Source organism: Somniosus microcephalus, chromosome 13, assembly GCF_052327205.1.
Source record: "Somniosus microcephalus isolate GS21.2 chromosome 13, FLI_Smic_1.0, whole genome shotgun sequence".
Taxonomy (NCBI): Eukaryota; Metazoa; Chordata; class Chondrichthyes; order Squaliformes; family Somniosidae; genus Somniosus; species Somniosus microcephalus.
The window spans coordinates 149,936,195-149,957,103 of NC_140999.1; the positions used below are offsets into that span (position 1 = coordinate 149,936,195).

Below are 20,909 nucleotides of genomic sequence, written 5' to 3' on the forward strand. Positions count from 1 at the left end.
TTCCCCAGCCTGCCGCACCGCATCGGGTGCCGCAGCGCCGGATTAGCGCCGCAATTCGGCACTCAGCGCCCATTGGGAGGCGCTCACGCCCGCCAGTAGCGCCGGCAGCCGTCTGGGCGCGGCGCTACTGAATTTTTGGCGCGCGCAAGGGAATTAGCGCCGGCGCTAAATTTCCGGCGCTAAAGCCCTGGCGCGGCGTCAACTCAATTTCTAGGCCATTGGGTATGTACTCGAATTGGAAAGAAGTGACTCGTGGTGTCCCACAAGGATCTGTGCTGAGGCCTCAACTATTCACTATATTTATTAATGACTTAGATAACACAATGGAGCGCCATACATCCAAGTTTGCCGATGACAAAAAGATTGGTGGTATAGTAAGTAGTGTAGATGGGAGCATCAAATTACAAAGAGACATTGACAGATTAAGTGAGTGGGTGAAACTGTGGCAGATGGATTTCAAAGCAGGTAAGTGTGAGGTCATCCATTCTGGACCAAAAAGGATAAGATATTATTTAAATGATGAAAAGCTAGCAACAGTGGAAGTGCAAAGAGATTTAGGGTCCATTTACACACATCAAATGTAGTGGTCAGGTACAAAAAGATAATCAAAAAAGCTAATGGAATGTTAGCCTTTATAACTAGAGGGCTAGAATATAAATGGGAGGAAGGTTTGCAACAGCTATACAAAGCCCTGATTAGGCCACAGCTATAGTATTGAGTACAATCCTGGGCACTGCAACTTAGAAAGAATATATTGGTCTTGGAAGGAGTGCAACGCAGATTCACCATTAAACGAGGCTTGCATTCCCTGGAATATAGAAGGTTAAAGGGTGATTTGTTTGAGGTTTTTAGGATTTTGAACGGAATTGATAGGGTAGATAGAGAGAAAACTTTTTCTGCTGGTGTGGGAGTCTAGGACAATGGGACATAACCTTAAAATCAGAGCCAGGTAATTCAGGAGAGAAGTTAGGAAACACTTCTTCACGCAAAGGGTGGTAGAAGTGTGGATCTCTCCCACAAAAAGCAGTAGATGCTAGCTCAATTAATAGTTTTAAATCTGAGATTGATTGATTTTTGCTAGACAAGGGTATAAAAGGATATGGAGCCAAGGCAGGTGGATGGAGTTAAGATACAGATCAGCCATGATCTCATTGAATGGCAGAACAGGCTTGAGGGGTTGAATGGCCTACTCCTGTTCCTAAGTTCCATAGTTGGGTTATTGTATGAAGCACTTTATGACAATGAAGTGCTTTCCCTCAGAGGGAGTAAATCTGACAAGACCAGTCCTGGTTCACATAAGCGATATTGACAGAGTCTGTGCATGAAGTCTGCACTGCGCATCATCTCATTCTCCTAGTTAATGAAGAAACCAGGAGAGAGAAATTAAAATATACAGTTTGGAATCTATTTTTAACAATATTTTATAGCAAAATCATTGCAACTTACCTGATCTGCATGTTTATGCGCAACAATAGGGATTAACAATTCTGGTTCAGTGCACATGGCACTCTCATCCACCAACACCTGACGCACACTCAATCGTTTTAGAAGTCCGCTGGAAGAAGTGGCACATGTGCAAAGGATGACGTCATGATGTTGAAATTCGTAGTTACGTGCTTTTCTGAGCAATTTCTTGTATCTGGAAAATGATGCCAAGTGTTAGCCCAAATAGAATTTTGCAGTTTAGTATTATGGGGTTCTCCTGATCATCTGCTGTAACTTCAGCGGAAGGGCCACGGAAACTCCGGAAAAACTGCAGATGAGTGGGAGACCCTTGTGGAAATTCACCCCTATGTGTTGTCTCCAATGTTTTAGGTAGCAACAACAAACACATTTCCTCCAGTAGTTTAGTATTTGAACAATGAGCTGGACAGCCAAAGAACAAAGTCCTGCCATAGGATTCAAACGACAACATTGCTGCCCACTGTTGAGAAACTCCCTGCCAAAGTGTTTACCAATTGACCCAAATTAAAAAAGATAAAATGCCAACCAAAAAGTCTCAGAATCTCTTTTGCAATAATCTGATAAACATTTGGTTATATTCATGCGCCACAGTCCAGACTGCCAGTGCCAGCACTATACAATTTACAAAATAGTATTTTAGTGCCATTGGGAAAACTCATTGCTGGTAAATAACGATGAAGAAATTCAAATTGTGGTAGGTACAAAATCACACCCAGCATATTTACAATGTTTCATCAGTGAGATTCTGCTCTTTAACTTGCAACACTCAGGTACATGCTTTGTATGGGTACAATGTGAAATACTGAGTGAAAACACAGACTGAGCTGTACACTCTTGGCATGCAATGCGGGTGAAAGGAAGGGATTATGTAAGGATAGTACTCAGCTTTGTCATGCATTACATCAACTCTCATCACATGCCTATTTAGCTGATAATGAATAAAAGGACATGCACTTTTTAAAAGCATATATTAATGGTTGTTTTAGCAGTCCAATAGTGCAGTAAAATTCAGCAGACAGAAAAGATAAATTAAACCTGAGCTTTACTGAAGAGGTAAAGAAGAAACAGCAGCATCCAGCTCAAAACCCACATGTCACCCTGGGTCTCGGAACTTTCCAAATCTTATCCTATTGACTGAATCAGGACAAATGACTTGCAGCTCCCTAAGTCAAATGTAATTAAATTAAACATTTTAATCAACTTCCATCTTTTAATAGCAGTAGTTTTATCATTAAATTATTTTTTTCATTACTTTAGATCTGAAAGACTGCTAGGTCCACAGACTGCTGCAAACTGAACAAAGGTGGGGCATGGAGTGATTCTGGACCATCACTGACATCACCTTGGATGACATTCCTGGCACACATCATAAACACAACAACAGGGAAATATTTTAAAAATAATGAAAGGTATTGCAGAAAAAGCAATTCATGGAACAAATTTAAATAAAATAACTTTACACCATTCTTTATTGAAAATGGGCCTCAGCTTTCCAGGCCTGTCCTGCCAATTTTCCAGTGGATCTGGGCGGTAAGCTGGAAATGTACTCAGGAAAACACTCCACCTGCACTGTGTGTCCCTCCATTTGCCCTGATTGAATGCTGGACGCAGGGACTGCCTGTTATGCTCTGGCATCCAGCATTCGCATTGGCAGAGAGAGCCCTGAGGATTTCATTATTGAGCGGCCTGTTTAATTGCTGTCAGAGCACTGCCATGCACAGGCCTCAGCAACAGGCCTACCAGAGTAAGGCTCTGCCGGCAGTCTGGTGTGTCTCCCCAGCACATGCCAGGGCTCCTGTCTCCAGCATGCAAATGAACTTGGGGCTGCAAATGGCTGGAATGAAGGGGCATCTCTGTGACAGGCAGAAGGACTGCCCTGCCAGAAATGCCAGGAGTAGGCCACTCAGCCACTCATATGAACATAGGAACAGGAGTAGGCCATTTATCCACTCAAGCCTGTTCCACCATTCAATGAGATTATGGCTGATCTGTGACATAACTCCATATACCCGCCTTTGCCCCATATCCCTTAATACCATAGGTTAACAGAAATCTATCAATCTTAAATTTAAAATTAATAATTCACCAAGAATTAATTGCCGTTTGCAGAAGAGAGTTCCAAACTTCTACCACCCTTTGCATTTAGAAGTGTTTTACTCCTGAAAGGCCTGGCTCTAATTTTTAGACTATGCCCCCTAGTCCTAGACGCCCCAACCAGCGGAAATAGTTTCTCTCTATCTACCCTATCAGTTCCCCTTAATAGCGTGAAAACTTTGATCAAATCACCCCTTAATCTTCTAAATTCCAAGCAATACAACCCTAGTTTATGTAAAATCTCCTCATAATTTAACCTTTGGAGTCCGGGTATCATTCCAGTAAATCTACGCTGCACTCCCTCAAAGGTCAATATATCCTTCCTACGGTGTGGTGCCCAGAAGTGCTCACAGTACTCCAGGTTTGGTCTAACCAGGGCTTTGTATAACTTCTACCCCCTTGTATTCTACTCCTCTAGATATAAAGGCCAGTATTCCATTAGCTTTTTTGGTTATTTTCTCTACCTGTCCATGATATTTTAATGATCTATGTACATGGACTCCCAAGTCTCTTTGGACCTCCAAAGAAAACCTTCTAGCTTTTCATGATTTAGAAAGTACTCTGTTCTATCCTTTTTAGGTCCAAAGTGGATGACCTTACATTTGCTTACACTGAAATCCATTTGCCACAGTTTTGCCCATTCGCTTAATCTATTAATATCTCTTTGTAATTTTATGCTTCCATCTACACTGCTTACAATGCCACCTATCTTTGTGTCATCGACAAACTTGGATATGTAGCTTGCTATCACATTATTATGTCCGTGTGTAATTGAGACACGGACTGCAGGAGTTGGTTATAACAGGTCTTTACTGAGTGGAGACAAACTGGAACTTAACTATGCAAAGTTACTACACAGGCTTATATACAGGGGTGGTCACTACTGGTACTGCAGTATACAGGGGCTGCAGAATATAGTTCCTTCTGCAAAGTACATACACTACACACATCATCTAAGTTGTTAATAAATCGGTGAATGGTTGAGGCCCCAACACAGATCATTGCGGGACACCACTAGTCACATCCTGTCAATTAGAGTACCTGCTCATTATCCCTACTCTCTGTCTCCTGTCGCTCAGTCAATTTCCTAACCAGGTTGATAATTTGTCTTCAATTCCATGAGCTTCAGCTTTAGCTAACAGTCTCTTATGAGGGACTTCATCAAATACCTTCTCGAAGTCCATTTAAATAACATCCATAGACATTCCCCTGTCTACTAATTTAGTTACTTCCTCTACTAATTTAGTTACTTCCTCAAAAAATTCAATCAGGTTCGTCAGACATGACCTACCCTTTACAAATCCATGCTCGCTCGCTCTAATCAGCTAAAAATGTTCAATGTGGTCAGTCACTTTGGCCTAGAAATTCGGTGGCGCCCAAGGGCGCCGGAAGTACTGCCCCGGAAGGAGTCGCAAACGCCCGCCGGAAATTCAGTTTCAGCGCCCCAGACGGAAGCACAGCGCTACTCGAGGTGCCCCGCATCCCTCTTGGGGCGCTGCAACTGAAAATCGCAGCGCAACGTCAAAGGGGAGGGGCCTGCTGCAGCGAGATCAGCAATCGCGAGTGCTGGCAAAAGAGCCCGGCACCGAGGAGAAGTGCCGGGCTCTTGGGAGACAGCCGGCACAACGTGGGGGGGGGGGTCTCAGGAGGCCGGGGACGGCAGCGTGGAGAGGTGCTGGCAGGCTGCCAGCAAAAAAAATGGCTGCCCCGCACCTCCGCGCCTCTACCGCCGCAGGTAGGCCCCCCTGAACCGGTCGCAAATTGCGACCAGCGTTACAGCGGGGGGCGCTACCAAATTTGGCGATCGGGGTGGTAGCGGGGCGCTGCGCACACCGATGACGTCATCGGTGGTGGCGCAGCGCTACCGGCTAACGCCGCCATTAGCGCCCTGCTAAATTTCACGGGAGGCGTGGCCAGTGGCACTAAACCCACTAAGTGCCCTCTTTGGGCGCTAACTGGTGGCGCAGCCCACTGAATTTCTAGGCCTTTATCTTTAATGATAGACTCTAGTATTTTCCTGACAACAGATGTTAGACTAACTGATCTATAATTCCCTGGTTTCCCTCTCTCACCTTTCTTAAATAGCAGAGTGACATGCACAATTTAACAATCTAAAGGAACAATTCCTGAATCGAGAGAACTTTGGAAGATTATAGTTAGGGGCATCTGCAATGTTCTCACCTACTTCTTTTAAAACCCTGCGATGGAAATCATCTGATCCTGGGGATTTGTCACTATTTAGTGCCATTATTTTCTTCATTACTGTTATTTTGCTTACATTAAAATTTTGGTGAGTCCCTGTCCCTGATTCAATATTAGTTTCCTTGGGATGTCCGGCATGCTATTCTCTTCCTCTATAGTAAATACTGAAGCAAAGTAATTATTCAACATGCCTGCCATTTCCTTATTTTCATTTACAATATCACCGTTATCAGTTTTCAAGGGGCCCACATTGCTCCTGACCATCATTTCTTCCCTAATATAATTGTAAAAATGTTTGTGTTGATTTTGATATCCCTTGCAAGTTTCTTTTCATACTCCCTTTTTGTAGCTCTTACTATCTTTTTTGTCATCTTTTGTTGTCCCCCCAGTTGCCAGGATCTGTGTTAGTTTTTGTTGAGTCTGTGTTTTCAATTGCAGTTATACTGAATAACAGGACACAGACTACAGAAGTAAGTAAACAGGTCTTTAGTGATTGAGGGTCAGGGCTGAACTGAGATACACTTTGCTCCGCAGGGTTTATATACCGGTGTGGTCACCACCGGTACTACAATGTACAGGAGCCATCAAAAAGTAGTCCATCACCTTAAGGTATCCTCTTAAGGTGGTACAGGTTACATACACTACAATTCCTCCCCTTTTAGCTTAACAGTGTACACCCCAAATTAAACATTACATGGATAACATATATACAATTTACACACAAAACTGTTCAAAGATTCAGTCTCTGAGGAGGCCTCCTGATCCAGTCCGGATAACGCCTTTCAGGGGTCTCTGGTTCTCGTTGCTGGGGTGACTTATCCACTTGATCTCCTATGGATTGAACATCATCATATACGTTCGAGTCTGAGGTAGATGCTACAGGCTCAATAAGTTCTTCAACTGGAGTCTCTGCCGTAGACATGGGGTCGACCCTTGTTCTCGATTCCACAAGTTGGTCAGCATGACGTCGTATTACGTTCTCTCCAACGTCTACCGTGTACATCAAGGGTCCTTGTCGTGCACGAATTGTTCCAGGTTGCCATTTATCATCCCTATAGTCCCTGGCCAACACTGGTTGTCCTACTGCAAAACTACGAGTGGCCTTGTTATTTACATGCTGGAATTGCTTGTTTTCAACTTCCCGTCGCACATTGGGTTTTAACAAATCCAACCGGGACCACAACCTTCTGTTATAGAACATTATGGCAGGGCTTTGATTTGTCACTGCATGCGTGGCGTTTCGATATGCCATCAGGAAATTGTCCACCTTGTGTTGTAGTGGAATATGGTCTTCACTCATGGCCTTTATCGCCTTTTTGAACGTTTGTACAAATCTCTCGGCCAACCCATTTGTAGCCGGCTGATATGGGGCAGGTGTATAGTGTTTCACCCCATTCTTTTTCATGAATTTCTGGAATTCTTCTGACACGAACTGTGGTCCGTTGTCTGAACATATTTGCTCCGGCAACCCATTCCTTGCAAATATGGTTCTTAGAACTGCGATCGTCTTCTCAGAGGTAGTGGTCGACATCTTAATCACTTCTGGCCATTTAAAATGTGCGTCTACTGCTATCAAAAACATGGAATCCATGAATGGACCTGCAAAGTCGATATGCACACGTTGCCATGGGGCTGAAGGCCATTCCCACGGATGCAGCGGTGCAATTGGAGGTGCATTTTGAACTTTTTGGCACCCTGAGCAGCTTTTAGTCAGATCCTCTATTTGTTTGTCGATACCTGGCAACCACACATAAGCCCTAGCCAGGCTTTTCATCTTGACTCCCCCCAGATGACCTTCGTGCAATTCTTTCAGAACTCTCTCTCTTAATTTAGGAGGAATAATCACCCTTGTTCCATACATCAATGTTCCTTGACATACGGACAGCTGTTCTCGTCTGGCTGAGAATGCTGGTAACAGTGGTTCGCCATGTGCTGGCCATCCCTTCACTGTCAAGTCGTAGACCCGAGACAGTGTCGGGTCATTTCGGGTCTCTCTCTCAATACCCGCATTGGTGACTGGTAAGCATTCGATGATGGTCGAGTGAAATATCTCGACAGGGTCAACTGCCGGTGCCTCTTCCGCTGTAGGTAGTGGCAGGCGCGACAGCCCATCAGCATTACCATGTTGCTTTGTACCTTTGAATTCAATATCATATTGATGTGCCCCTAGGAAAAGGGACCATCTCTGAAGCCTCTGCGCCGTCATTACCGGAACACCTCTCTTAGGGTTGAAAATGGAAACCAACGGCTGGTGATCTGTCAGCAGCGTAAACTTTTGGCCTTGCAGGTAATGGTTAAATTTCTTAACTCCCCACACGAGGCTGAGAGCCTCCCTATCTATCTGAGCATAGTTGCGCTCAGCGGAGGTCAATGATCTGGATGCGAAAGCGACTGGCCTTTCCGAGCCATCTGGAAACTTATGTGAGAGCACTGCCCCAATACCATATGGAGAAGCATCACAAGCTAAGCGAATAGGCAGTGTTGGGTTAAAGTGAGCCAACACTTCCTTAGAGGTGATCAGTGCCTTGCTCTTTTGAAAAGCCCGCTTACAATCATCGCTCCACTTCCATGGTATTCCCATTTGCAAAAGAGTGTTTAGCGGGTGTAACACCGTAGATAAATTTGGAAGAAACTTGTGGTAATAGTTAACCAACCCGAGGAATGACCTCAACTGGGATACATTTTCCGGTGCAGGAGCTTTTACAACAGCTTCGATCTTGTCAGCTGACTTATGGAGCCCCTCCCGGTCAATGACGTGGCCGCAGTACGAGATTCGCTTTTGAAAGAACTCGCATTTCTGGCGGTTAACTCTGAGCCCATATTCTTTCAATCTGATGAGCACCTGCTCCAAATTCACGAGGTGATCCTTATCGTTATCTCCTGTAATCAGGATGTCATCCAGGTAGCATTGTGTGCCTGGAATTCCCTGCAATACCTGCTCCATGGCCCTTTGCCAAATCGCTGGAGCCGATGCCACTCCAAAAACCAGTCTATTATACCGATATAAGCCCTTATGCGTGTTGATCGTGAGATACTGACGTGACGCTTCATCAACTTCCATCTGTAGGTACGCCTGCGCCAGGTCTATCTTAGTGAAGTGTTTCCTGCCAGACAGCGAAGCGAAGATATCTTCAATCCGTGGAAGCGGATATTGCACCGTGTGAAGAGCCGGATTAACAGTGATCTTGAAATCGCCACAGATGCGAACCTTCCCAGGTTCCCCCGGCTTGTTGCTCAATGAACGCTTCATGACAGGAACAATGGGTGTAGACCATTCGCTCCAGTCCACCTTGGACAGTACCCCTGAACATTCTAGCCCTTCCAGCTCTGCTTCCACAGCAGGTCGTATCGCATAAGGCTTTGAAAAATTTTGGGTTTGCATGTTCTTCAACCTTGATGGTTGCCGTAATTCCTTTCAGTGTTCCAAGTCCCTGTTGGAACACCTCCTTAGCATCGTCTAAGATTTTGGACAGTCGTTTAGGTTTGACGTCGTCCTCCTTACAGGCATCTACAGTCAGTGCTTGTATGGAATGCCAGTCCACATTTATTCTCCAGATCCATTCCCGTCCCAGTAGTGGCGGACCTCCATCAGGTAACACATACAAGTCCATTTTCTGACTTTCTTTACCATTGTAGACCACGTTTACTTTTATCTTTCCTTTGGGGTATACTATTTGCCCCGTGTATGTTTTCAATACAATCTCCGTATCCCTCAGGGGAATGTGCGAGAATAACCTTTTGTAATCTTGCTTATTCATGACCATTAATGCCGACCCAGTGTCCAATTCCATCTTCACTTGGACTCCTGCTATCCGAAGCATGACCCAGATAGTTTGGTGGTCTGCTGTGTTACCCACATTATGTATTTTCAGACAACCCAGTTGCTTACTGCTGGAGTCTGAATCCGTCTTCTGTTCATCCGAACTGTTCTCTGTCACCTTGTGTACTTTTTTGTACTTCTCCTGCGGTGACTTTTTGCTGCTGGTCTTCTTTCCTGACCGGCATACTCTCGCTATGTGACCAAGTTTGCCACATTGCCTGCATTCTTTAACTTTGAACCAGCACTGGTTCTGGTCATGCGTTGTCCTTCCACAACGATAGCACTTTACTGTGCCAATGCCATTTCATTGGTGCTGAATTCCAATGGCCTTTGCTGTATCTCTGCAGCGCCCCGTGCTGCTGCCTCGTGGGATGCTGCAATGCTGAAAGCTTTGTCCAGCGTAAGGTCCTTTTCCTCTAGCAGTCGCTTCTGGGTTCCTTCCCTTAGGAGCCCACACACAAACTTATCTCTCAGTGCGTCTGCTAGTCCTGTTCCGAACTGGCAGTACTTTGATAACTTGCGCAGTTCTGTTAGGAATTCCGCGTTGCTTTCTTCTTTAAGTTGAATTCTTTTGTAGAATTTAAATCGTTCCGCTATCAGCAGCGGCGTGGGGTTTAAATGCTCTTGCAGGATAGTAACAATATCCGCGAAATTCTTCCCTACCGGTTTGTCTGATGTTACAAGGTTCCTTAATAACCCATACATCTTCGCACCCATCGAGTTTAATAGGGTTAGTGCTTTCTTATCATCCGGTGTCTCATTCGTTCTACAGTAAACTTCGATACGTTCCACATAAGTGGCCCAATCTTCCACATCGTTATCAAAAGCGGTGATGTTTCCTGTTTTTGGCATCCTTGCTGAGTTTCACCTTTCCCTTCGGATATTATTTTTTTCTTTTTTTTTCCTATTTAAGATGGCGGCTTTTTCCGCGCTTGGCGGCTTTTCCCACGCTTGTCTTCTTCCCCCGCCGACTCAAAATGGCGATTCCCGCGCTGTTGGCGTTCACGCCTCCCAGCAGTCCTTTATTTTTCCCTGCGCTGCTGCTCTTGTTCCCCGCCGCTCCCGCGGTCCTTGTGGCCATAAACGCTTTTCTGGCTGCTGCGCGTCTCTGCCCGATTGCAGTCCGGCCCCTGACACCGGCTGCGGTCGTGTTCTCCGCCCTTTTCGTCGTTTTCCCTCCCCTTCTCCCACTGACAACTCGGCCGACTTCCCCTCCATGCCGCTCGATCGGGCTTACCCGCCGCTGTCGTAGAAGGGATGCTCGCTGATGCTTGACTTCGTGGCCAGCAAACCAACCCGGGTTTCCGATGGCCTCCCGTGCGATGCAGGATGTTGAGGGCGGATGCCCTTGTTCGACGCCCGTTTCTGAGGACGAAGCTTCCTTTGATGCAAAACTGCCGCTAGGTAAGATCAGACTCGTCGCCACTGTTGAGTCTGTGTTTTCAATTGCAGTTATACTGAATAACAGGACACAGACTACAGAAGTAAGTAAACAGGTCTTTCGTGATTGAGGGTCAGGGCTGAACTGAGATACACTTTGCTCCGCAGGGTTTATATACCGGTGTGGTCACCACCGGTACTACAATGTACAGGAGCCATCAAAAAGTAGTCCATCACCTTAAGGTATCCTCTTAAGGTGGTACAGGTTACATACACTACAGTTTTCACATTTTTTATGCTTTTTCTTTTAGTTTTATGTTGTTCCTTACTTCTTTAGGCATCCATGGCTTTTTTTTGTAGAGCTCTTGTCCCTTAGGGGCATAAACTAGTTTTATATCACGTAAATTCTTTTTTGAATGCCTCCCACTGATCTTAAGAAGATAAGAACGTAAGAATTAGGAGCAGGAGCAGGCCATACGGCTGTTCGAGCCTGCTCCGCCATTCAATAAGATCATGGCTGATCTTTGCCTCAACGCCACTTTCCCGCCTGATCCCCATATCCCTTGATTCCCCTAGAATCCAAAAATCTATCTATCTCAGCCTTGAATATACTCAGCGACTCAGCATTCATAGCCCTTTAGGGTCGAGAATTCCAAAGATTCACACCACTCTGAGTAAATAAATTTCTCCTCATCTCAGTCTTAAATGGCTGACGACTTATCCCGAGACTATGCCCCTTAGTTCTATACTATCCAGACAGGGGAAACAACCCCTGGTAATCCCCCTCAGAATGTTTCAATGAGATCACCTCTCATTCTTCTAAACTCCGGAGCGTATAGGTCCAATCTACTCAGTCTCTCCTCATAGGACAATCCTCTCATCCCAGGGATCAATCTAGTGAACCTTCATTGCACCGCCTCTAATGCATGTACATCCTTTCTCAGATAAGGAGACCAAAACTGTGCACAGTACTACAGGTGTGGTCTCATCAAAGCCCTGTACAATTGTAGTAACAATTCCTTACTCTTGTACTCCAACCCCCTTGCGATAAAGGCCAACATGCCATTTGCCTTCCTTATTGCTTGCTGTATGATGGGCCTTCAATAACCACAAAACTAGAAGTTATAGACTTAAACAAGTTGGCTTTTAATCACTAAGATCAGAGCTAACATCTCAACACGCCGACTGGTTCACAGGAATGAGTCATACAGATCCTGGGATCTTTATGTAAGAGAAGTCAGGGGCGGAGCCAAGAGCCAAGACCTGGAACCTCCCAGGTTAGTCGGGAAAGAGGAAGTGAAACTATACACAGTGGGGGAGGGTAATATACATGAGTGCAAAACGAATATAGGATCAAGACAAACAGATTTCATTACATTCACCCCTTCTATAGATTTAGTCCATCGGGGTGATGTTTCTTAAAAGTTGTTATAAGTGAGTCTGTCAGGAGGTTTTGCAGTTCTCAGTGATCGGCGCAAAGCCGGTTGGGGTGCCTCTAGGGGAGTGGATTCTGGTTCCTCCGCTGTCCGGGCCTCCGCAGTGTCTTCCAGGTTATCTGCAGTGTCCTCCAGGTTAAAGTTGGGTATTGATACCTCTGGGCGTCCTGTCTCTTTGTAGTGTAGGTCTTCATCGGGTAGTCTCCCATCGTTCTCTCCGCTCCCCGAGGGAGCGAGGTCTTTTATGGAAACAGTGTCCTCTTGCCCGTCAGAGTATTCGATATAGGCGTACTGAGGGTTTGCATGGAGGAGCTGTACCTTTTCCACAAGGGGGTCCGTTTTATGGCCTCTCACGTGCTTCCACAATAGTACTGTCCCCGGAGACGTCAGCCACGTGGGTAGAGATATGCCCGAGGTGGATTTCCGGGGGGAAAACGAACATCTTTTCGTGAGGGGTAGCGTTAGTGGCAGTACATAACAGAGACCTTATGGAGTGGAGCACGTCTGGGAGGACTTCCTGCCAGCGGGAGGTCGGGAGGCCTTTTGACTTTAAGGCTAACGTGACAGCCTTCCAAACAGTAGCATTCTCCCTTTCCACTTGCTCATTACCCCGGGGGTTGTAGCTAGTGGTTCTGCTAGTGGCTATCCCCTTCGAGAGCAAGAACTGGCGCAGCTCGTCACTCATGAATGACGTCCCCCTATCGCTGTGTATGTAGTTCAGCATGCCAAACATGCAGAATAGATTACAGAGACACTTGATGACCGTGGCACTGGTCATGTCTGGGCAGGGAATGGCGAAGGGGAAGCGGGAATATTCATCAATGATATTGAGGAAGTATACGTTACGGTCGGCAGAGGGAAGGGGTCCCTTGAAGTCCAGACTTAGGCGCTCGAATGGCCGTGTGGCTTTGATAAGGTGTGCACGGTCAGGCCTGTAGAAACGAGGCTTGCATTCCGCACAGATGCGGCAGGCTCTGGTCATTGCCCTGACCTCCTCGATGGAGTGGGGCAGATTGCGGGACTTTATAAAATGGTATAGTCGGGTGACCCCTGGGTGACAGAGGTCATTGTGGAGACCCTGTAATTTGTCCGTATGAATGCTGGCACACATTCCCCGCGATAGGGCGTCTGGGGGTTCATTAAGGGCTCCCGGCCTGTACATAATATCATAGTCGAACGTGGATAGTTCGATCCTCCACCTGAGTATTTTGTCATTCTTGATTTTCCCCCTTTGTTTGTTATTAAACATGAAAGCCACCGACCGCTGGTCGGTGAGCAGGGTGAAACGTTTGCCGGCTAGGTAGTGTCTCCAGTGCCGCACTGCCTCCACTATAGCCTGTGCCTCCTCCTCGACAGAAGAGTGCCTGATTTCAGGTCCCTAAAGGGTTCGGGAGAAGAAGGCCACAGGTCTCCCAGCCTGATTGAGGGTCGCAGCTAAGGCAAAGTCTGACGCATCGCTTTTGACTTGAAAGGGAATGCTTTCGTCCACTGCACACAGTGCAGCCCTTTCAATGTCCTGTTTAATACTGGTGAAAGCCTCCCGAGCTTCAGCTGATAGTGGGAAGGACGTCGATTTAATGAGGGGTCGGGCCTTATCAGAGTAATTGGGCACCCATTGGGCATAATACAAAAAAAATCCCAGGCACCTTTTTAAAGCTTTGGGATTGTGTGGCAGGGGCAGTTCCTTTAGGGGGCGTAATCGGTCAGGGTCCGGTCCAATTACCCCATCTTCCACCACACAGCCGAGGATACAGAGACGGGTTGTGTTGAAGACACATTTGTCTTCGTTGTAGGTTAGATTCAGCTTTAGGGCAGTTTTTAAAAATCTCGCAAGATTTAGATCGTGGTCTTGCTGGTTGTGCCCGCAGATAGTGACATTGTCCAGATAGGGGTAGGTAGCCTGTAGTTTATTCTCGTCAACCATGCGGTCCACCTCACGTTGGAAGACCGAGACCCCATTTGTTACCCCGAAGGGCACTCTGAGAAAATGGTAGAGGCGCCCGTTCGCCTGAAGGCGGTGTATGGGCGGTCCTCCGTTCTAATGGGGAGCTGGTGATACGCGGATTTGAGGTCGATAGTCGAGAAGACTCGGTATTGCGCAATCTGGTTGACCATTTCTGATATGCGGGGTAAAGAGTAGGCGTCCAGCTGGGTATAAATATTAACAGTCTGGCTGTAGTCAATTACCATCCGTTTCTTTTCGCTATTTTTAACTATGACTACTTGGGCACGCCACAGGCTGGTACTGCATTCAATAATGCCTTCCCGCAGGAGTCTGTCCACTTCCGCCTTGATAAAGTGTCTGTCTTCCAGACTGTACCGTCTACTTTTGGTCGCTATGGGCCTACAGTTCGGAGCGAGATTAGCGAATAAAGAGGGCGGACTGATTTTTAAGGTTGATAGGCCACAGACTGTGAGTGGCGGCTGGGACCCGCCATATGCTAGCGCGACACTTTCGTGGTGGCACTGGAAGTCCAGGCCCAAGATTACATTAACACAGAGTTCTGGCATCATGAGGAGTTTAAAATCCTTGTAGTCCATGCCTTTTACAGTCAGTGTTACCACACAGTAGCCCAAAATGTCAGAAGTGTGGGGCTTAGCAGCCATAGCAATTCTGCTCCGTGTAGGGGTTACCGGTAATGAGTGCCGCCGTACCAGGCTAGGGTGGATAAAACTCTCGGTACTCCCACAGTCAATTAAACATTTCGTTAAATTCCCGTTTACCTGTATGTCCATCATGGATTTTGTCAACGGGTGTGGCCTGGATTGATCCACCGTGATCGAAGCCACTGTTGGGCCCTGGGCGGCCGTTGAGTTGGGAAAAGATGGCAGATCCCAAGATGGCGGCCTGCACGGCACGCACGAGGCGGTGACGGAGTTGGAAATCGGATTCCCCCTGCAGACTTTGCTAAAATGCCCCTTTTTCTTACATTTGAAGCATGTAGCGTCCTTCGCTGGGCATCGTTGTCTGGGGTGCTTGGCCTGGCCGCAGAAATAGCATTTCGGGCCTCGAGACATTGCCGCTGTAGTAGGACTCCTGGGTGAACTTCTGTGTGGGGACTCCGGCGGCGTAGAGCTGGTCTGAGACCTGGATGGGGAAGATGGCTGATTCCAAGATGGCGGCCCCCTCGGCACGCACGAGGCGGTGAGGGCCGCATGGCCGGAAGAATAAGAGTCAGAGTTTTTCTGGGCCATGTCCAGCGATCGCGCAGTGGCCACTGCCTTTTTTAAGTCCAGGACCTCCTTCTTTAGCAGTCTCTGCCGGATATAATTCGATTTGAGGCCCGTGATGAAGGAATCGCGGACCAATTCGTCAGAGTACGTGTTGGCCGTCACGGCCTTGCAGTTACAGTCCCGGACCAGGTCCTTTAGGCCCTGTAAGAAATCGTCCATTGATTCCTCTGGTCACTGCCTGCGTGTAGCCAGCAGATGTCTGGCGTACACTTCGTTTACCGGCCTCTGGTATTGGGCCTTCAGGATAGTGATGGCCTCCGTGTAAGAGGTGGCGTCCCGGATGAACGAATAAATCCGATGACTTATGCGAGTAGTCAGTAGACTCAGTTTATCTACCTCGCTAGCGGATGAGGCCCCCGCGAAGAGTTCGAAGCATTTGAGCCAGTGTCCAAATTGATTTGATGCTTCAGCAGAATGTGGATCCAAGTCCAGATGCTCTGGTTTTAGGAGTCGATCCATCCTAGTATTCTTTAGTGATTAAAATTGATGGGCTTTCAATAACCACAAAACTAGAAGTTATAGACTTAAACAAGTTGGCTTTTAATCACTAAGATCAGAGCTAACATCTCAACACGCCGACTGGTTCACAGGAATGAGTCATACAGATCCTGGGATCTTTATGTAAGAGAAGTCAGGGGCGGAGCCAAGAGCCAAGACCTGGAACCTGGTTAGTCGGGAAAGAGGAAGTGAAACTATACACAGTGGGGGAGGGTAATATACATGAGTGCAAAACGAATACAGGATCAAGACAAACAGATTTCATTACACTGTACCTGCATGCTAACTTTCTGTGATTCCTATACAAGGACACCTAAATGTCTCTGAACACCAACGTTTAATAGTTTCTCACCATTTAAAAAAATATTCTGTTTTTCTATTCTTCCTACCAAAACAAATAGCCTCACATTTCCTCACATTGTATTCCATCTGTCACCTTATTGCCCTTGTCCTGTCTAGATCCCTTTGCAGGCTCTTTGTGTCCTCACAGCTTACTTTCCCACCTAGCTTTGTATCATCAGCAAACTTGGATACATTACGTTCTGTCCTTTCATCTAAGTCATTAATATAGATTGTAAATAACTGAGGCCCAAGCACTGATCCTTGCGGCACCCCACTAGTTACAGCCTGCCAACCGAAGAATGACCCGTTTATCCCTACTCTCTGTTTTCTGTCCCTTAACCAATCCTCTATCCATGCTAATATATTACCACCAACCCCATGAGTCTTTATCTTGCGTAGCCACATTTTATGTGGCACCTTATCGAATGCCTTTTGGAAATCCAAATATACTACATCCAATAGTTCCCTTTTATCTACCCTGTTAGTTACATCCTCAAAAAACTCTAATAAATTTGTTAAACATGATTTCCCTTTCATTACAACAGTGACTACACTTCAAAAGTACTTCATTGGCTGTAAAGCGCTTTGGGACGTCCTGTGGTCGTGAAAGCCGCCATATAAATCCAAGTCTTTCTTTTTTAAGCTGAATTTGTGCTTCTAGCTCATTTGGGTTTTTTTCCTTGTACTATATGCATTTCTATACAGAATTCTTATTTGGGTAACTGTCCCCACCCTGCCCACATGTTCTAATGGTCTTTTTCTCACACTTTTTAATACCTTGAGAGGGGTACAGTGGATTTCCCCCTCCAACTCCCCTAACTAGTTTAAATCTTTCCCCACTGTCATAATTACCCTTTCTGCAAGGACATAGGCTTGTCTCTGGTTTATGTGAAGGCCATCCCATCTGTACAGCCTTTCCTGGCCCCAAAAGTGGTCCCAGTATCCCAGGAACCTCAAACCTTCCCTTCCATACCATTCTTCCAGCCATGCGTTGATAATCCTAATCTTTCTCTCCCTGTCTGGTCCAGCATGTGGCACTGACAGGCATCCAGAGATTGCTTCCCTGGAGGTTCTGCTCTTTAATCTAGAACATTGAAATCCTACAGCATGATGCCTACAGACTGTTTAAAGCAAGTAGCAGCTACCTGTAGAAATTATACTATCAATTAAAAACACATGATTTCACAGATAAAATATCACTTTTTCTGACTTACTGCGCAATTTCAGTTTCTGTCACTGTTGTCCCATTTTGAATCTGTACATCAAAATATTTTATTTCTTCCGCAAAAGGATTTGATGATTCTCGGATTTTGTAATGTAGGGTTATCGGCCTGCAACAGAAAATGCACTATAGTCAATTATCACTTTTAACTTCAACCAAAGGCTATTCCTGTAGATGAAGCTTCTCAATTCAAAAAGGTTTCTTCTGTATTGCACCCGCAACCAGAGCTTAGGCCAACAGAGTAGTTTTTTTAATTGGAAAAACCTAGATGCAAGATTTAGTTCAGGAGACCACAAAAGTTACAAAGAGCAGGACTGAAGTTGAGGTAAATCAGAAAGGAAAAATTTGGCAAAAATATAGTTAACTTTAAATGCCATATTTAAAAGCAGTATTCAAGTCTTGGATGAATTTTGGGCTGCATGAGTTGGGTTGTTCAAATATTTGGAAGCAGCTTTAACAATATGGAGATGTGGGACTTTATTAATTTCTTCTTTTACATTATGTGGTCCTGGATGATGTGGAGATGCGTCACATTTCCAGCAGCATTTCAGCGCCTGCATATTCATTTGTGCCTTCACATACCTTGGCCACCCTGGTGAGATCAGTAAAACATTTCCAGCACTGATTAACTGTTCATGGGGCGGTAGAGTTGGCACTGGCTGCCAGTACCAACTCCATCCAGAATAACCTGCACATCCTTTTTCTGGGGTAACTTCCATGGGTATCAAAAAGCCTTTCTTTTCATACCTTTCTCTGCCATGGGAGTATCTGTAGTGTATGTACTTTGCAGAAGGAACTATATTCTGCAGCCCCTGTATACTGCAGTACCAGTAGTGACCACCCCTGTATATAAGCCTGCGTAGTTTTGTCTCCACTCAGTAAAGACCTGCTGTAACCAACTCATGCAGTCCGTGTCTCAATTACACACGGACATAATACTGGCGACGAGGATGGGATCCGAACTTACCTACAGTTCTGCACCACCTCATGGGGATCCATCCCTGAAGCGAAGTTGTTAGAGGTCGAGGCCAGAAAGAAGAAAGAAAAAAAAAACAAACAGAAGAAACGGGCGTCGACCGTGGGCAACCGCCTCTGATTCATCGGAGTTGAAGATTTGCAGGAGAGGCTGTCGAGAGCGGGGCTTGGTTATCCTGTCTATGGTGTTCCAGCTAATCGGGCTGGTGGCAGGTAGTACACTGATCCTTCCTGGGCTGCGGCGGGCTAGAGCTCAATCGGGTGGCTTTTCAACGGGGCCGAGCAGCATTGTCGGGAAGAGGAGAGAGAGAGGGTGGAGCACACAGGGCGCGGCCGGTGCTACGAAGCCGGGCAGTGTACAGACCCGAGAAGAGGGAGGAAAGTGTCCCGTAGGGTTGCTCTGACGATGGGAAAATAAAAGAAATTAGAAGCGCAGAAAGCCGCGAGAAGCTGCAGTTTGCCACGGGAACTGCGGAGAGCGGCGTTAGCAGCAGCGCGGGGGGAAGTGCGCGAAGACCATAGGGCGTCGCCAGCAACAGCGCTAGCAGCAGCGGAGAAGACGGAAAGCGCGGGAGGCGCCATCTTAATCCAGCGGGGAAGAAGGCAAAGCGCGGGAGGCGCCATCTTAGATTTCCAAGATGCCGAAGACTGGCAATATCACTGCCTTCGATAATGCAATAGAAGACTGGACCACGTATGTGGAAAGAGTCGAAGTATATTGCAAGGCAAACGAAGTAGCCGATGAGAAAAAGGCATCGGTACTACTAAACTTAATGGGCGCAAGAACGTACGGCCTATTGCGGAACCTGATTACTCCAGCCAAACCGATGGCGAAGAGTTTTAACGAAATTGTTGATATCCTACAGGAACACCTGATAGCAGAAAGATTTAAATTCCACAGGAGAAATCAGCATAAAGATGAGAGCAATGCTGATTACCTTACAGAACTACGCAAGCTATCAAAGCACTGCCAGTTCGGAGCAGGACTGACAGATACACTATGGGACAAATTTGTCTGTGGACTCCTGAGTGAAGGAACCCAGAAGAGGTTACTCTCAGAGAAAGAGCTGATGCTAGATAAGGCTTTCAGCGTGGCAGTATCGTACGAAGCAGCAGCAAGGGGAGCTGCGGAAATACAGCAAAAGCCACAGGAATACGGCACCCACGAAATGACACGGGGATTTGAAAAATGTTATCGCTGTGGCAGAACAACCCATGACCAGAAGGACTGCTGGTCCAAGGACAAAATATGCAGGCAATGCAGAAAGATGGGACACATTGCACGAGTTTGCAGGTCTGGGAAGAAGACTAACGACAACAAAAAGGCTACTAAGGAACAGTACAGGAAAGTACAAAAGATGACAGACAGTAGTTCTGAAGACCAGAAGAGCGATAGTGAATCCGGGAACAAGAGACTAAGCTGTCTCAAACTTCACAACGTAATCGCAAAAGAGGATCACCGAACCATGTGGGTCACCCTCACGATAGCAGGGTCCCAAGTCAAAATGGAATTGGATACAGGATCAGCCCTGACCGTCATGAATCGACGAGACTATGAGCGGCTATTCTCACACATACCCTTGAAAGAGACATCCATTGTCTTGAAGACGTACACGGGGCAGAAAGTATATGCCAGAGGGAAAATAAGGGTGCCTGTCGAATACAACGGCAAGGAAATACAGAAATTGTATCTGTACATACTGCAAGATGGTGGACCACCGTTATTGGGACATGAATGGATCAGAAAGATAAGTTAAGATTGGCACTCCATTCAGGCACTGACGGTGGCTGGTAAAAAGGATGACGACGTCACACCTGGACGATTGTCAAAAATCTTAGCTAACGCCAAAGAGGTATTTCAACAAGAACTGGGAACTCTTAAAGGCGTAACCGCCTCGATAAAAATAGAAGAGAATGCAATTCCCAAGTTTTTCAAAGCAAGACCGGTACCGTATGCAATTCGCCCAGCCGTTGAGGCAGAGCTGGAGAATCTGGAGAATGCAGGCGTGTTATCTAAGGTCGACTGGAGCGAGTGGGTGACACCCATCGTTCCTGTCATGAAGAAAACGTTAAACAATAGGTCTGAGGAGCCAAGGAAGGTTCGCATCTGTGGGGACTTCAAGGTGACGGTGAACCCAGTCCTTCACACAGTACAATATCCTCTCCCGAGGGTAGAAGATATTTTCGCCTCACTATCTGGAGGGAAGCGTTTTACAAAAATTGACCTAGCACAAGCATATTT

At 46.3% G+C, this 20,909-nt stretch overlaps 1 protein-coding gene across 3 annotated transcripts in view; it reads right to left on the reverse strand.

Moving 5' to 3' along the window:
• helz2a (helicase with zinc finger 2a) overlaps window positions 1-20,909 on the reverse strand; it is a 192,760-nt gene that overhangs the window by 32,644 nt on the left and 139,207 nt on the right. For all 3 annotated transcript variants that reach the window (XR_015080626.1, XM_086005343.1, XM_086005342.1), the window contains exons 15-16: window positions 17,685-17,801; window positions 1,447-1,639 (exon numbers count right to left, since the gene is read on the reverse strand). Coding sequence is in view for 2 of the 3 variants with exons in the window: in XM_086005343.1 (XP_085861469.1) it covers window positions 1,447-1,639; window positions 17,685-17,801 (310 nt within the window). In the remaining variant the exon portion in view is untranslated. The remainder of the gene's footprint in view (window positions 1-1,446; window positions 1,640-17,684; window positions 17,802-20,909) is intronic.